The sequence below is a fragment of the Egretta garzetta genome, unplaced genomic scaffold, assembly GCF_000687185.1.
Source record: "Egretta garzetta isolate BGI_Z169 unplaced genomic scaffold, ASM68718v1 scaffold16, whole genome shotgun sequence".
Lineage (NCBI taxonomy): Eukaryota > Metazoa > Chordata > Aves > Pelecaniformes > Ardeidae > Egretta > Egretta garzetta.
The window spans coordinates 4,988,718-5,006,915 of NW_009260022.1; the positions used below are offsets into that span (position 1 = coordinate 4,988,718).

Sequence of the window (18,198 nt, forward strand, 5' to 3'; positions counted from 1 at the left end):
CAAGATTTTTCTACATGTATTTCCTCTCTCGGGTAAAAATCACTTACGCTGCATCGTTCTTATTATCCGTACTATCATCTTTCAGTGAATGTCCATCTACAAATTCATTAACTTTTTTGAGACAAATCACCGGCATCCTAATCTTCTGATTCCCATGAAAGACTCACTTCTGAGATACAATTGCAGCTGCCCCACACTGCCAGTTACTGTATCATACACGTCTTAAAATTCTGTAATCAGCATCCACCAGGTGCCGTATCGCATTCAGCACACCACAGTCAGTCAATACAGACATCCCCAAACACACCAAGGCTGGTTTTGTCAAATGTTTTATTGAGTGTAGACATCTGGAGTACTGTAAAACATGCATTATCTGTAGATTCAAAAAGGAGCAAGCCACATTGTCCTCACTGTCAAACGTGTCAGGCTTGGCATACATGATGGAGATTAATGAAGTATCATGAGAGTAATATGGTTCCTGAAAAGCTTCTACAATTTGGAGTAGGGTCTTAATCGTTTGAAATGCAAAGCTGTTCACATTTAGTGAACTTGCATGTTCGCTGGAGGTGCCATATTTTAATTCAAAACAAACAAGAATAATTTCACTGGGGGGGAGGGGAAGTTCCCTAGGTAGAAACTGTATGCTTTTTGTTTCCAGATATTCCATCCTAAATAAAAATTCATATGCTTTTTGAAGCAGCACAGTTTATTTCTGAGCAATGGACAACATCTGATATTCATTTCTTCTTGGGCTGTTGAGGTGTATTAAACTTAAAGAAGATAATGTCTCCATCCTCCACTATGTAATTTCTGCCTTGTTGTCTGTATTTTCCAGCAGCCTGCAAACAGAACAGACAAAAGGAAAACGGGTTATTTCATTAGACGTGTTATAGTATTTTCAAATTGTAATTATTTAAATACATTTTAGTAAAGAAATGGTACTGCTTCAGCTTCCGAGTTTGACAGCCCCAATACTCCTCAGTTTGACGTGATTTGGTTTTACATACACTTATAATATACACAAAAATAATTTAACCTCCACTGAATCGGTGGTGCTTAAATGCCATCGGCACTACATGGCAGTAAATCCGTAAACCCTGGCAAGTCTTAAGATAAAGGACACTAAACCAACTCGATTTCCCCCCCCCGCCCCCCAGCTTTCAGGCTTTCTTTTTCTTCATCTAAAAACCCTGCAGATGGCAAACACTGGCGGCAGGAATCTAAAACAGCATTGCTGGAAAGGGCGATCGGCAACGGTTTGCATCATGGCTGCACGGCTATTAAACTGGTACACGAACTACTTCGGAGCGGCTCCAGCAAGCGAGAACTGTCAAAACTAAAGATGGGAACACTATGGAAAAGTCACAACTGTACATGCCTCGTGCTTCGAGCAGGGCTCTCTTGTCTGCTCGTGCCCCGATAATGAAGGGCTGAGGAGCACAAAATACAGGCTCAGTTTTTCTGTCAGAAATTTCCTTTAGAAGAAATTTGCTTCAGAAGGACAGATAGAAGAGCAGATAGGCTGTGAAACCAGGATACAGGAGGAGGCATATAGACCAAAGACATGAAAAGGAAATTCGTTACGAAAATGCTGTACTTGAGGAGAGCAGAAAATAGGCAAGGAATCTATTAAATAGCAGTACTCTCCGCATTAGAATTTATTGTTATATTTTTCTATCTTTATCTCGTTGTAATTAAACCTAGTATTGCAGAGGCTACTGAGAAGCTGTGGTATTAGGACTGACAGACTGGGCGGGAGGTGGTCTGCAGAAGCATTTATCTTGAAAAGTGATCTACCATATGGAAAAGTTGAGAGCTTCTGCTTTAGTTCAATAACCATTCCTGTTTTGAAGTTTCCTCTTGCAGGAGAAAGTGCTTCCATGCAAGACCTGACTGTGCCATTATTCTCAATGACACTATCACAGTGGTGGCATGCTAAGATCCCATTACAGGAAAGCTGTTAACTAATGACCTTAGTTGCAGTAGAACAGATCAGATTAATGGTACATAGTTAACTTAGACACCTTTCTTTCACAAAACCTGCTCTGTAAAGCAACGTATTTCCCCATATTGCTGTCTAGGAATTTAGAGGCTCAATAACCTTGTTGCTGTCATTCCTTATTTAAATGTTGTCACCAGTGATGCTAGCCTACAGAAAATTGCGACTAAAATAGCCTGGACAATATATATAGTGCAATAGTAATTGACCTTATCCCATACGACACTATCGATAAAAAATAAATAGGACTTTGCACATGTTTCTCTATTTCCAGCCCCCTGGAAATTTGTTCAGACTATAAAAGGTTTACTTTCAAGTAGACTTAGTAGTTCTTTCCTTTGAAGATCCTAATAATGCTCAAAGTCAAGAGTAATTAGACTAATTGATGGCATAAACACTAATAAAACAGTGCTGTAAAAATCATCAGCAAGCATAAGCTGCAGGCACAGGTACAGAGATATTTTACAGTCGAACACATTTATTACTCACAAATATTTGTAGAAAAAACTGACCTCCACAAAGTAACAATGCCGATTTTTTTAGCACGCTATTGCACGCTGTCCAAGTGGCATAGACTCATTTAATTAAATACATTTTGACACACTAATGCAAGTTTATGTATTTTTGTTACCAGTTTACAGTTAATTAAAAGTGACAGTGTTCCTTTAAATTCTCTAGAGACCATTTAATCCATTTCCATTGCTATCAGAAACACTGGTTGAAAAAATCAATACCCATTTGTGAATCTTGAGTATGTATTAAACAAGACACGTCTAACCAGTTCATTTGCACTTGAAAGCAGCCATCTGTAGAAGCCAGCTTTGCCTAAGCAGATATGATTGCTAATAATGTGATATCCCTGTAGACTACAAAGCCCACACAGAGCTATTCAGTGTATAGTTCACAGCACTGGCATTAAATTAGTTATGCCGTACTGGTGTTAGACACACACAAAATCAAACTTAAAAATCGATCAACTTGATAACATACAAAGCAAGCAACTCCCATTACCACTGTTATTTCGGTTGACTCCTAAAAGCTCCCAAATTTAATTTTGAAATTTACCAGCAATATAAAAGTAATTAGTATTGTGTACGGCCTGAAACATTGTATTAAATGCAAATTAGAAAAGACTAGAGTAATATAACATATTTTTCAAAAAGCAAGGGGGTTTTCTAATCTGGATTTAAAAACTGAGTAACAAATGCAAATATGCTTGCTTTACAGATACTTTGGAACAATAAAAAATTCATCATTAAATATAATTTGAACACGGAAGCTTGATGTCTAGAGTCTTACGCTGTGAAAAGGAAATGAATATATAAGCAAAATACTTATAGATTAATTTCATGGGTATTAACTGATGCAGCTTCTCAGGGAAAACACTCAGATTTGAGCTTCAAAAACTGTTGCTGGCAAAATTTGAATCTTGGTTACATGAAGTGGTTTCTGACTGCAGAATATTAGATTTATTTATAGCTGTGGTTTCACTTTACAACTACAACTCTACTTCCCTTTTCATAAGGCAGTTCACATGCCGCAACGAACCAATTATACTGGGATTTTTTTCCCCTCACTTCCTGGGGTTCAAACAAACCTATTAAAGTCCCGCTGCTCAGTATGATCTTCCTTAGTGATACCACTGAGAATAAGCTGAATCTGAAATCATAGTTTTGCATACCTTTCAAGCTATCAAATAGCAAACATAAAGCCGAACCTTTTAAATTCTTTAACACATTATAGCATCTAGGAACCTTCAAATACTGAGATTGATTAAATCAAACTAACGCGCTTTGTAATTTCAATTTTATAAAATGAAAAGCTTAATAAAACATCAAAAATGCCAAACGAAAAATCAAATCTGTATGAAATAAGGGGAAGTTTCTGTGTTTAAAGAAGGTGGAAATAATGCAATAGCGACGTAGAGAAGAAACGCTTTTCTTATGACGTTTATTTGCCACGTACAAGTTCATTTCCAATTTAATAACTTCAAATCAGATATAATTTGTCAGCTATAAGAAGGGCACAACTTTGGGCACCCAATCAGTCTCTGCCCTCTAGTGTTGAGAAAGCAGATGAAACTCTTCTTAATAGAAGTGTCGCTAAAAGAAGTGTGAGCTCAAGGAAAAAGTTTTTCATCAAATATCTTCACTGTCTATTCAGCGGATAGTAGCAAGGAAGCTTCACCTACTGCAATACATTTTTGTGGACTACATACAGCTACTACTGGCACCCTGAACAATCAAAGTAAGGCATGGCATTTTTGAATAAGACATCAAAGGGCAATTGAATTAAATACTGAAATGGTAAATTTCAACATTCTAAATTACGCCTATCGGAGTCTAGGAGTGCAATCCGCTAATCCTGGGAAAAAAGGGTACATTTTTATAATACAATATTTTCTTAACCATTTGCATCCGACATTTGTAATGCCTTCACTGCAAACTCAAACCAAGATGACACATTATTAGAAGAAACAGATTTCCTGTGTTTCTTGTGTTTCCTTTTAGAGGTGATTCAAAAATCTGCTAACTCATCTTAAAATTTTGATTTTTCGAAAAATGTTCATTTTAAAGCTCATTAAATTCTGAATGCTAACATGTAAACTGATAAAAAAAAATAGCACAGCATTTGGTCTTAGTGTTGACATTTAGTCCATAAACTATCATATCTTGGATACTGAAATAGTTGCCTTCCTGTTCAGTGAGCTAGTGCATTTGAATTCTTTCCGAAGTAAAAGATGAAAATAGATTTTGGTCTATTGCCAGAGGTGACTGTTAAGATTTGCTTAGCATCAGGAACTTCTTCCCAGTGACAAATAGACTTGAAATGGAAAAATGGCACACATGGAGGAAGGGAGAAGAAAAAGATGGGGAGCTCACCTTGACAGCAGCTTCTGAACCTCCTTCTTTAAAATCTTCATATTTCATTACTTCAGCCATAATGAATCCCTTTTCAAAATCTGTGTGAATCTTCCCTGCTGCCTGAGGAGCCTTCGTCCCTTTCTGTCAAAGGAAAGACCGGAAGAAAATTAATTGCATTTAAGAAGATTGATTGCAGGAAAGAGCTTTCGCCTTTTTGATGTGCTTTCAGGATCTGCTCAAACTTTGTTTCATATCGGTTAAAATGTCACGCATACAGCTGGGTAATTCTCAATATCGGGACACACAGATAGATGCCTTCACCACAGATAAACCAACTGATATTAAAGAAGGGCAGCTTTGTTTTTCCTAATAGGTATCAACAGCAGTATTGATTTTAGAAGCTATGATTGTGTTTTGTTGTGGGATTCACTTCGATCCCTAGCTCTCCACACACAATGTGAGGAAAATAAAGATTTTTAAATAACTCTAAAATCTGAATTACTCAAGACTTTTACTTATGTCCAAATAATTTCAATTAAATGATAACATTCATTGGCGAACCACATTTGTAATCAAAAATTATTTATGGATCTCAAGCCCTACATTATTAGCTTATTTTTATTTCAGAGTAATTTTAGTAAGTCTAGTATAGAACAAAATGAGCATTCTTACCAAAATGTCAACAATTGATTCACTAAAAAATAAAACATCACAGGCAACTATTATAAGATAATTTAAGTTTATGCAATAGAGGAGAATGCATTAGAACTGCATGCCTTAAATTACAAGGACATACATTCTGTGCACATACAACCATGGAGAGAAATTTGAGAAATAATGATGACCTAAAGGCTGCTTAATAAAGCATGTTAAAGTGCTAAGGAGTCTGACAGTGTAAAGCACAGTTTTTACAATAAAAGATGTATTGGGTTAATATGGCTACTCACTGATGCTTACCTGACTAAATATCTTTGCACATTAAATCAAAGATACTTACAATCAGTCTTAAGACAAACCAGCTTTCAAATTTTCTAATAAAGAGCAAGCATTTCTCCTACTGAAAACAGTGGAGTTTCAGAATGTGCTTTTAAAGACTATGGCAAAAATCAGAACAACAAAACTTCTGCTTTTCTATTATTTTGGTAGCTATTTCAGGGACTCTAGCTAGCAGTTATCATGTAAAAGGAGATGAGATGAAAAGGCTAAAAAAATAAACGTGCTTTTAGGAAAATACATTTTATATGCTAAAACATACACACAAACATCTGTAGCGGTATTAATAAAAATATAAATTTACTGGAAATTACATTGATTAATGAAAACAAATTAATTCCATTGAATGAAATTAAATACAGCACTGAAATTCACTGCACAGCACTAAATACACTGACGCAAAAAATAAAAGCTTAGAGACAGATTTGCACCTCCAAAAGTTGACATTTTTGTAATTTTTATGATAGAGTTTGTAACTACATGCATTTCAAAATATTTTTCAATACTAATCTTTATATTAGAACATATCTACATTCAAAGGCAAACCACTACAGCTCAGCTCTTACTGTCCTCTGGGAATAAATTAGTCGATCTCTATGGCTATAATCATTCTACATCAATATTTAAAATACATAATATAATTTTAGGCACTACATAAGTTCCTGGATAAACACACAAACTACCAAAATAAACTAGGTCTAAATATTAACGTCAGTAAGAGACCTGAATTACTGCACACTGATTTTAGGTTTTTAAGCCCAACTGTGTATCCATGAGGAATATAATGATGTTATATTGCTTTTATTGCTGAAAATGTAATCCGAGCAAAGCAAAGGAGGAATGAACCACCCGCAACCCAAACAAACTTAGTGAATACAAAATGAAAAGCAACATCAATTTCACTGCAGACAAACCCAGTCACACAGATTAAGCAAGCACAATACTGGTACGTCTTATCTCTGACCACAGGAGGAGGGTAGACAGATTCTACAGGATGAAGAAATTCAGACTATGTAATAGGCAGAATCAATTGTTACCTGCCTCAATCAATGCAGCTCCACTTTCACTGTTCAGCAGCTCACAAATAATTAAAGTTATCCTGGACAAAAACCTCATCTGTAATGACTAGCTAACCGCCACCATGACAAACTTCAAAGTCAGTGATATCAATCTGAATTCAATAGTGTGGAACTGGATATAGCTGATGAATAAGTATGAATCTTACCCTGATGGTCCATGCACGCACTTCATCTGGGCCTGCAGTGAAAAAGTATTCTAGTTGGAGTGCTGCATATCCAGCCTTAATGATCTTTGCTAAAGCACTGAAAAAAAAAAAAAAAAGGAATCCAATTCATTCAACACATACACATAAAACAGCTAAATGCCCCAAGTAATCAATTTACACGGAAAGACATCATGTATTTTGAAGACACCCGGTCTACTTTTAAACACAGCAATAATCGCAGGAGCCTGTTTCTTTGAACTCTCTTACGAAGAACTACTTTTTTACTGCAGCATCATAAAGACAGTATTTTGATTTGTTTATTCGGCAGGATACAGAAATACGGGATAAATTTAAATCACCCTATCAGGCAGCACTTTTGGTCTCATGCAATTTTCAGGGCTCCAGGTCATGAAAGCGTAACTGTTTGACTGAAATTCAATATTGAAACAATTTATTATAGTTCTTCAGAAAAATTATGGCAAAATTTTCTCCACCGTCCCTATTCCCCATGGATGATGAAACAGTTTTGGTGATCGTTCCTTCTCAAAAATATACATAACTAATACCTATGTTATAATTAAAACACTGTACAGAGATGACAGATGACAGTTAAAAACTTAATTTAAAATAAATCTTTTCACTCTGTCTCATGGTAAAGAAAGGAGAAGATTCTCTCTTTATAATGGTAATTACTCTGTCATTTATTATTCTATCAGCGCAAGCAATTAAATTACTGCAAGGAAATAGTTGATAATAAAGCGTAGGGAAAATGAATGCTAATTAACCTTTGTGTCATGTTCTCTTCCAGATACTTCTGTTTCTCCTCAGCACTCATATCTTGCAACTTGAGTTCCAAGGCCCCACTAAAAGGAATGACCAAAGCACCCGGGTCGTGCTTGTCCACCCACTCTTTAATTTTTATCAACCTGTACACAACAAAGAGCACAACATTATCTTGTAGTGCATGCATGGCTGTACCACATTCATTATTATCAAGTAGCACATACATATTCATAAGAATTGCACGGTTTTATGATGCCATCTTTTTGTGTATTGCTTTCCAAGGTCAAGGCATTAACAGGCAGCAATTGCTTCAGGTGTACTCCATTAACATTTCACTGTTTCTTGGTTTCTGTTTGGCATTTAATCTATCAGATTTGAGACAATAACTAGGTTTTTGGCAGAGGTTAAATACTTGCAATCTAAAATGCTAACTGAATAAAACTTTGTAGATCTGTGGACATACATTTTTCTGAGACTTACAAGGGTGATATTTCTCAAACACAGTAAAACTGGAGGGCTTCAGTTTTTCCTCCTCCCCCCCGCCCCCCCCCCGCTCAAAAAAGCATCTCAGTGGCTAGGGCAGCTGGTATTAGCAGACAGAAAAGAACACTACACTCCATAAACTGCCAGATAGCAAGCAGCACCCTGCTTTTTCTTTCTGGCTATTGATCTTGGAGTATGCCATAGCTAATGAATACAGGGCTGTGGTTCTACTGGTTTCTGCCACCTTTCTACTATCTCTCCAGGACAAAGCTTCTAGATATTATACTACTACTATTTTTAAACAAAGAATCAAATTTGCTATTTCTCTCCATCTTCAATAACTGGCAGCATCAGTAATAGTTTGCTGTACATCTAATACATTTTTTTTTTGTTGAACAGAACTACAAATTTAGAGCTACAGATTTATGGTGCTGGCTTTTGAACGTTCAACATCCCATTAAAAATTAAGAAAATCTTTGCGGCAATAGCTGATGTTTAAACAATCTTTAAACACAAGCATCACAAGCATGACTTCAAATACTATTTCTTTTAAATTTAAGGGACACATTCCTAAATTACCTGTAAGGAGTTCGATGTTATTTACAGGGCACTGTTTCTGAGCAGGTGTGAATGGTAAGAATGACAACTCTCTACGCTCAGCAAGAAAGCACCAGAGACATGTGAATACTTTCCTGTACAAAATACAGTACTTTGGGTGCCGGGGATGTTTCAGACCTGAAGCACCCACCATACAGCACAGGGTTTTATGCTCGCTGAGTTCTTTTTCTTAGTCCTGCTAATCTCCAAGATTTAGACTAAGGTTTTAACTGCTATTATACTAAAGTGCTTTGAGACTGTGGCCTGCAAACCTTTAAATGATCAATGCAAATGTCACTTCAGAAAAAAATGAACTGAACCACAAGTTCATCAACACACATTTGTCAAAGAAAATAGCAGGGGATCAGAGCTATTATGAGATTAAGTGCATGGCCCACTGAGTAGGGCTTTAGATGGGACAAAGAATATAAAAGTTCACTCAACAGTTTTCACACGTTTGTTATATAAGGCTGGTCTTCTGTCATTTACTTATGTAAATACCCCATCAGTGGGTTTCAATCCTCATTATACTAATCTTTTTTTTCCTCCAGTTATCCAATGAAAATATAGCCTGGCATCCAGGACTGATACTAAAACACTATTGCCTTCAGAAAAGTCTGAACTGAAAATCACAATTAAGGTCCATTTCTGACCGCGACATGTGACATTTAACAGCACTTCTAAAACTGGCATCTGTAGTTAACTAATTTATTTTGGCTAACAAACTGGATATCAAAGTTCAGAGCTTATAAATGCCAACCTTTTACAGAAAATGTATCTAGAAATGGATCTGCTATTCATAGGTGTACTTCAACATCTGTGCATACTTTTTTTTTTTTTTTTTTTTTTTAATGAAAAGTACCTAACCTGGTCTCTGGACTAATTAAATAGTGTACCAAGTGAAAGCCAGAATGAAACATGCAAACTTGAAAAAGTGAAATGAGCACGAAACTAACGTCAAAAACTGGATTCAAATTCTATTTGGTAAATATGGTCATCATAACTAATAAACTAAGAACTATTGTGGAACAACAAGATAAGAAATAATTACTTTGGCTAAAACACCAATTCAGAATAATAATAGTCTTAGACTGTCATTTTAACAGCTTTTCTATTGAGTCCTTAGAGGGATTATTTGCATTCCTCAGGTATTCTATTGTACAATTCAGATGAATAAAGACTTACAAATCATTCCTCTACCGCCAGTGTGAGACTTTGATCCAGTGAATACACCATTGTACCTTAACTATAATTGGCAAAAAACCTGACAGTGTAGAGCATCACAAGCTTAATAACAAAGGAGAATATCTCAAAGTGTTGACAGATGATCTTCATAATGCAGGAGCAGAGCTGGTACATTTTAGCAATAAATGAGCACTGAGGTCTAAAGGTCTCTGAAGTGACTGACATCAGACCTGCTACAGCCTCACTAAAAGAATAAGGTACTGCATCCCACTCTGTACAGACAGTCGGGTTCTCTCCCCAAGCCTTTCACTTTTGTGACTTTCAATGTCACAGGAATTACTAAAAAGTACCGAGGAATTCCCCTAATGGTGATCAAAACAAAGAAAACAACAAAAAAAGTCAATACTCAGATACAAACACTGATATATTTCTAAATGAAATTTTCTCCAAAGTAAAAAAGCTTGACTAATAATCAATAAAGTAATAGCGCAAGTTTGCTTTCCTGATGGGGATAACCAAGCGTGCTAAACAGAACAAAATTCTCTTAGCAAATGGTAACAATTAATGTCAAATCTGTTTTATCTGAGCACATAATTTTCCCCATGGAAGTGCTGTACGTCTGTAAAAGGACAGCGTTAGTACACTCATTTGGGCCTGTGTTAAGATAGGCAAATCCATTATGTCATGCTATACTTGATAATGAACGATGAAGGGCATTGGATTTTAGGCTGAGAGAAAAGACTATTAACACGTAAGATAACTTCAATTTTAAAAAAAACCAACACTAAAATGCAACAAAATGAAAAGTAAAAAAAAAAGTAAAACTGGCAGAACCAATGACCATGATTAACAGCTGAAACTACTTTAAGAAACAAGAAAGTGCTCAAGATGAAAACCCTTCTTGACAAAGTAAACTGAAAACTATGTGAGAACAGTTTACGCACTACAAGCAATTTTAAAAAATCCTCTTTCGTAATTAGGTTTCTAAAAATGCCATTACTAGTAGAGTTAAAACTAAATTCTTATTATAAAACATAGCAGAAAGAAGAAAGGCTTCTTCTAGTACTGCTCAGTAATAACAGCGAGGGATCTTCGGAGCATTTGTGGACATCTGACAGCCTTGCCCTATTGAGGTGGCTTGGTTCTTCCCTCCGGGTGTCCCTGTGGAAAGGAGGAGCGTGCCAACAGAGGGTTCCTGAATTGACATTAGATTCTATTCACCACAAATGGACAAAATATCCTTTCTTGAAAAAAAATATAGATCCAAGAGACAGTAAGACAACCATGCATTCTGTGATGGCAAAAAAAGTCTTACTTGAATTGAAAACTCAATTAAAAAGGCAACTGTGTAAAAACCTGACACAAGAACAAAACTGAGACAAGAACAAAACCAGATCCGGACAACTTGCAAGTGAAGGCAGCACTCAAAATTCTGACCAGGGAAAATGGCCAAGAGGAGGCAAGATGCTCACTTCCCCCTCACACTGTTACTGTTAGCTAACAAGGAGATAAGGAAGGACAAAAGCATGTCGGCGTATCTACTACTAACTCAGAAAAGCTGTGAAGACCAAGATGTTTTCTTGCCACTACTAGATTCCAAAATTTGACAAAGGCACCATTCAAGGGCATTCCAGTTCTTAACTCTGCATCAGCCTGCCAAGGAAAAAGTGAACAAAAGAAGCCAGTGGCTTCAAGTGCAGAAGGATCAGGACAACCCAGACTTAACTCCTGATACCAAATCAGGATGCAGAACAGACATTGGAGAAAGGTTTAAAAATTAAGGCAGTCACTGAGAAGGCCAATAAGCAAGGAGCACCAGAAAGGGGAATTGTGCAGAAGGGACTGCCTTCATTTTAAAATGGTGATGGCTCCTGAGGCAGAAGAAACCAAAACCTGCAGACAACCAAAATAAAGAGGCACGAAAGTTGCAGAATGTACATTAACTACAAATCGATATTTGACAGAGTTTCACATGAGAGATCCAGCTGGGAACAGAGACAGAGTTCAGATGGAAATCAGAAGTAGTGATGGAAGAGAGAAGCTGCAGAGAGAACTTAAGCTCAGTGGACACCTGCAAGACAAGACGATCTGAAAAACTGACCCCTGAGAAGAAAGGTGATTTGTGAAAGTATGCTTTTGTACAAGGAAGACCAAAAAAATCCCCATCTAACTCATGGAAGAGAAACAATTGTTTTTCTGTTCTATACCTGAACTACAAGTGGTCACCAGCAGAAACAAAACAGCTTGGCAGGGAAGAAGAAAATACCCAGGCAGCACCACAAGAAGGAAAGAAACAAATGTAGGTAATGAGATAAGATCAAACTAGTGATCAAAACATACAAAAGACTGAAAAAAGATTCCTACAGATAGGAATGAGAGCAAGAGGACCTAGCAATTCCAACAGGCTCTTCTCGTTGGCAGTCTGAGAAACCCCAGATTTTTAAAACCTTCCTAACTCAATCTGTTCAGTGCTTTGTTCCTTACAGTTGCAAAGTTTTCCCTATGTATAACCTAAGCCATCTTTATTTCAATTTAAATGCATCACTTTAACTGAGCCCATACAGTAGGGACTGGGAATACACACTCCCTATTTCTTTACAGCAGCATTTTACATACTTAAAAACAGAGGTCCTTCTTTTTAATTTTGAGCTTTTCTTGTAAGCCATGTATTAATTCTAACTTTGAACCTTTTTCCAGCCTCTCTCCAATTGGTCTAAAAGATCCTGGAAGCACACAGTATCCAATGCACTCCTCAGAGGTCGCAATTAAAGAGGTAGCATTAAAAATAGCTAGAGGATCAATTCACATATCTTTCGGGAGATTCTCCTGTTTATGAAACCCAGGATAGTATTTGCTTTTTTGTGACAGCACTGCAACATTATCTCATGCTCAGTTTGTAACTTACTGTATGACCCTGCTTGACTAGCTATTCTTAATATTGTATTTGCATAGTTGATTATTCCTGCATAAAATCCTTCTCAGAAGTTGCACCCTAGCTCTTTTTTTCCTAATGATTTCTTCTATTCCTTGAGATGCTCCAAAATTCTAATCTTGCTCTATACGTACCTGAACATCTCCTAGTTTGGGGTCATCTACAGATTTAACAAGAATGCTCATCATCCAGCTCATTAATGGAAATACATAACAGTATTCAACCAGCAGCCGCTTCTGCAGATCTCATAATGAGATATTCTTCCATTTGGAAAGTGAATCACTGATAACTATGCAGTGAGTATGATCTTCCAACAGTCTTGTACACTCAACTTCCAGTAGTTTCCATCTAGCCAGTATTTCCTATCTTGTTTATGAGAATGTTGTAGGCACTGAAACCTTTAAAGGCTTAATAAAAATCCCAATATGTAGTACAGTATATTTTTTCTACCATATGCAAGACCATTAAATTTATCACAAACAAAATATTAGAGTCATCTGACAATTTAGACAAGTAATAAACAGCCAGCATGAATTTGTGAAGAAGATTGGGTTGCCTCTAGGTGGTTAAAAACAGCTGAATTGTTCCAACATTTTTTCTTGAAATTAAAGGAAAATTCATTGACTTTAAAATGTCTTGTTTCTTCTTTCCTCTTTGTGGCTTTCTTTTGTCTTTTGAAGCCTCACTCACTATCCACAAGTTATCTAAAATGATGATAAATGAGGCAATGATTATTTTTTTTGCCAGGTCCCAAAACGTTCTACTATGAGTACCACTAGTTTTAGTTGATTTGGTGGGATGGAAGAGGAAGGTCTAATTTACCTAAGCACCAGTATTGCGTGACACAGTTTATAAGTGATGTCCTTCCCTTCTGTTCCATTAGCATGCAGACTCCACAAAGATCAGGTCCCGCTGTTCTCAGTGCTGTACATATTTATAGATGAATATGTGTACGCATTCATATATAAATAAGAAACATTCGCAGCCTCAGTAAGCTTTCATTCCAAATTTATATAATCAACAAAGAATGGAATGGTGAAAATGATTAAACCAATGTATATAATAATTCTGTGTCACAAAATAAGGTAGTGGCAGAAGTTAAGAAGGGGAAGCAGAAAGCACAGGCAGTACTCCGCTGTAACAGATTAACATGATACAACTTATTGCTGCCTGCCTTTTTTAGGGTATCCCTTTCTTCTTACATTACAGAAAGAGAAAGAAAGACTAAACAGGAAAACATTTCAAGAATATAAAGTTACTTTCTTCCTCACCATGACAGCTTGCTTTTTATGAAGATAACAAATGTACAGAAAGTTTGGGAGTACCTGTTACTGACCTAGGCAATCCCGTTTCAAATCATCAGTTACATTTTTGAATTTTTTTTTTTTTTTTATTTCCTATTCCCAGATGGCCGGAAGGAACACAGCAATCCTTAGATTTCAAAAGGCTCTTTCCCACCCCCCACCTGCAAATACTTTCTAATAAGACTTCAGAACAAAAGCACTGCCTCCACACAGTGGGATGCTCCCTGGCCAGGAGTCTCCTCTCAGTCCCTCAGGACAAGAACTTCAGGAACCCAGAACTTCATTTATCATGTGCATCCTGGATACTTTAAGTTCCTCCACACCTTCCTAGACTCTGATGTCCTCCAGTATTTAGTCATTGCATCCAGATGAACCTTAGAAGAGACCAACATGGGGAACCTATCTCACATGTTAGATGTCACATCTCCAACACAGATTGACTTGAGCCTTGAAACATGCAGTGGAATAGTCCTTAAAATTCTTTACCCACAACATTTTTGGACTTGCAACACATCTTATGATCTCAGGAATCTCATGACAGAATAGGTATATAAAGTATTTCATTCTACCAGATCTGGATTTCACACTTTTTAATTCATTGTAATTTCAACTCAAGAAAAATCAAGAAAAGAATAGAAGTTCCTGATCAACACTGTCATTTGTCATTTATTATAGATGGGTTTATAACTTGACTTAACATTCTCCTTTGAAATATAAGTAATCCCAGGCTCTCTGCCTCATGTGTGTCAAAGCTAGTTTTTCCAGGGCCTTGATCTCTATCACAGCCATTATCTTAAATCCCCTATAATTCTGCAAAATCACTTGTTAGATGGGGTGATCAGTATTGCACCTACTATTTTAGTTCATGTTGCATCCCAGATTCTAAAGAAACATTTTCATAATCTGGATATGGACTTCTCATCCCATCCCTTAGCCATCCAAGTTAGGCTTGCTTTTCTGCTACCAGCTGCACATAGAGCATGGACCCTACCAGCACTCCCTGCAAGCATACTGAAGCTGTTCACCAACAAAAATAGTCTGGCAAAAAGCAGTTCTGGGAGGGAGGGAAGGAGGGAGGGAGAATTTATTTCTTTCACCCCCCACCTTTTCTTTGAAGCTGGACCAATTCACTTTCCCATGTATCCTTACAACTGGTTGTGCCAATGTAACTGAAGGGTGGTGCAAGAAAAGGTAAAGACTTAAAGGTCAGGAGTGCGTTAAATTAGCCTGCCACCCAAAAAGAGCAATTCCACATAGCCAAGTTCAATGAGGAATCTTGGTGTTTATTATTGGAGAATGCTTGTATATGGCACGACTCCTGAGTAATAATTATCCCATATGAGATCACTTAAAAATAGATTCTTCAAGGCAAAAAACAGTATTAGTTGACAGGGGAAGAAAATCAAGGCAGTATTCTGGAAATTCATATGAAAGAACTTCATGCCCTCAAGGTACAACTCTGTTAACAAGTTGTCTAACACAATATGGTAGTAGTATACAGTTCTCAGTTTATCTGGTCTAGAAAGCTACCTGGAGATATACGCTGTTTAATGGTATATCAAAAACAGGTAAGGACATAACACTTCACTTACAACTTTATACTACCGACCACTTTCTGAACATATTTCATATAAAGATTTGTCTTAACTGACATTAAACTTGATTAGCTGTTTTGGAGTTTGGGTTTGCAAGGTGCTGGAACTGTGAAAGAAATAATATCAGAGAACATATTACCTGTACATGGATTACAGACAGCAGCTAATGGACAAATTCCTTTTAAAACTAGGAGAAATAAAGCATGCATCATCAAAAAATCAAGTTGATGCCCTACAAACAAGTTTGAATTAAAAAATATCAAGGTGGTATTGAATTAAAAAATATCAGAAAGACAGCAAGAAAGAAGTAAAATAATACAGAATTACTTTTTCTTCTAATCTACATAGAGCTCCCAGTAAGAAAAGCTTTTCCAGTACCTTATACAGCAAATTCTATCTAACAAAAGGTCAGCCAAGGTAACCCTATTTTAAATATCTGTAAGCAGCATCATTCATGAAGAATAAAGATCTTGAAACCCATTTTAAAAACATTCATTTCTGATCTAATTTTCAAGACCTTGGTAATATCTCTTTACCCAAATTAAGATCCCCATTGAAGTGATCAAAAGCAATTATGACTTAAACAACAATGAAAATGGTATTACACTGCTGCTGTATCACCTGCTGGTACGTGAAAGGCTTACAGTCTCTAGTTCTCCTTGGTCTGCCAATTCCAAAACTTAATTCTGTCTTAAAAACAAACAAACAAAAAAGACAAAAAAAAAGAAAAAAAACAACCAAAAAACCAACCAAACCCAAAAGTACACAAACCACGGCTGTTGCTGTCAGCAAGGATCAAGCACAGTCAAGACTGAACTACTGATGAAACTGGATAATAATGAAGACCGCGACCAATTGTACACACTGCATTTCATAGTTGTAGGCATGACAGGCTCCACTTCCAGCACGTATACTTTGGACAGAAAAGATGCCTTTGGAAAGCCACATCTTGTTTTTCTTTCTGCTATCATTTATAAAATGCAGGGTTTTGAGAGGTTATCTTGAAAATTGTAACAAAATTTAACAAATGCTCATTCATAAATTATAGCAGAAGGAGAAAGTCACAAGACTTATGTGTAAAATGATGATGATTGAGTTACTAATACAGATCAGCAGAAAGAACCCTATTCCATAGTCAGCTTTACATTAGGCATGATAATTTTAACTTTTGTCTCTTGACAGGGCTACTTATGTCACATGGAAAATTGCATTACGGCTCTTGTACAAAAAAGAAGTAGGACAATTCATATCAACGCTATTATAGCAAAGTCTCAAATATGTAAACCCATAAAAAGGAATTATACACCATGTATAAATAGAATATTTGATCAAAAGAACATGTGATGCCTCGACAAGAGAAACTTTACATTAAATGCACGATGGACAACACCATTTTAAATTCATGATCTTCAATTCTTTTATGTACTGTGTACACACAAGCAAATACAAGGCCATACTCCCAAACAAAAAATATGATCTTCATAAAAATCCCATGTAATGAAATAAATATATACTAATAACATCTGAAATAAGACACTATAAAGTGTAATTGGGAATATATTCCACTAGCGCTAATTAAAAATCTGCCATGAGTAACACCAATGCAAACTACAACATGTGTTAGTTTTGGCTTTCGCTAACGTCACGGAACAATTTAATGAAACCTAAACAAACTGGGTCAGAATATCCCCAGTTCTCTTAATGTAATATCCTCTCCTACTGACACATGACAGACAGAGACACCTTTCTCGCTTCTCCAAAATTAGTCTGTGTGATGTTAACTGCAGAGCCTCTGGAGACCACTGAATTCACATGATTGCTCGCTTTCCCCCTCCATCAACTGTTAGAAACTAAGTATTAAAATTGCAAGAGTCAAATATTGCCACAATAAGAGCATTAGATTTAAAATAATAAACCTTGCTTATTCCCCCCTGCCCCCTTGGACATTTTGTGATCACACAATACCACGAGTGACATTTTAAGAAACAATTTTAATGAGGCTAGCAATAAGAATCATAGAAGCTGGCAATACTGGACTAAGTTGTGGGGGGGTTTAGATGAAGAAAAGATCAAACTTGTTATTAGGCTGGAATATCCTACTCAATAAATCAGAAATTAACTTTGATATTTATCCAGAGAAAGAACATCATCTAAGATCTCATTATAGCACTGAAAGAGTTATTTAGTTGAATGGTTAATATTCAAACTACAGCAACTCAAAGAATACAAGACAATTTC

At 36.5% G+C, this 18,198-nt stretch overlaps 1 protein-coding gene across 1 annotated transcript in view; it reads right to left on the minus strand.

The window, feature by feature from the left end:
- Positions 1-341: 341 nt before the first annotated feature.
- OLA1 (Obg like ATPase 1) overlaps positions 342-18,198 on the minus strand; it is a 91,365-nt gene continuing 73,508 nt past the window's right edge. The window contains exons 5-8 of the mRNA XM_035896252.1: positions 7,867-8,007; positions 7,082-7,178; positions 4,882-5,004; positions 342-839 (exon numbers count right to left, since the gene is read on the minus strand). Of these exons, the coding sequence (XP_035752145.1) occupies positions 738-839; positions 4,882-5,004; positions 7,082-7,178; positions 7,867-8,007 (463 nt within the window). The 3' untranslated portion in view covers positions 342-737. The remainder of the gene's footprint in view (positions 840-4,881; positions 5,005-7,081; positions 7,179-7,866; positions 8,008-18,198) is intronic.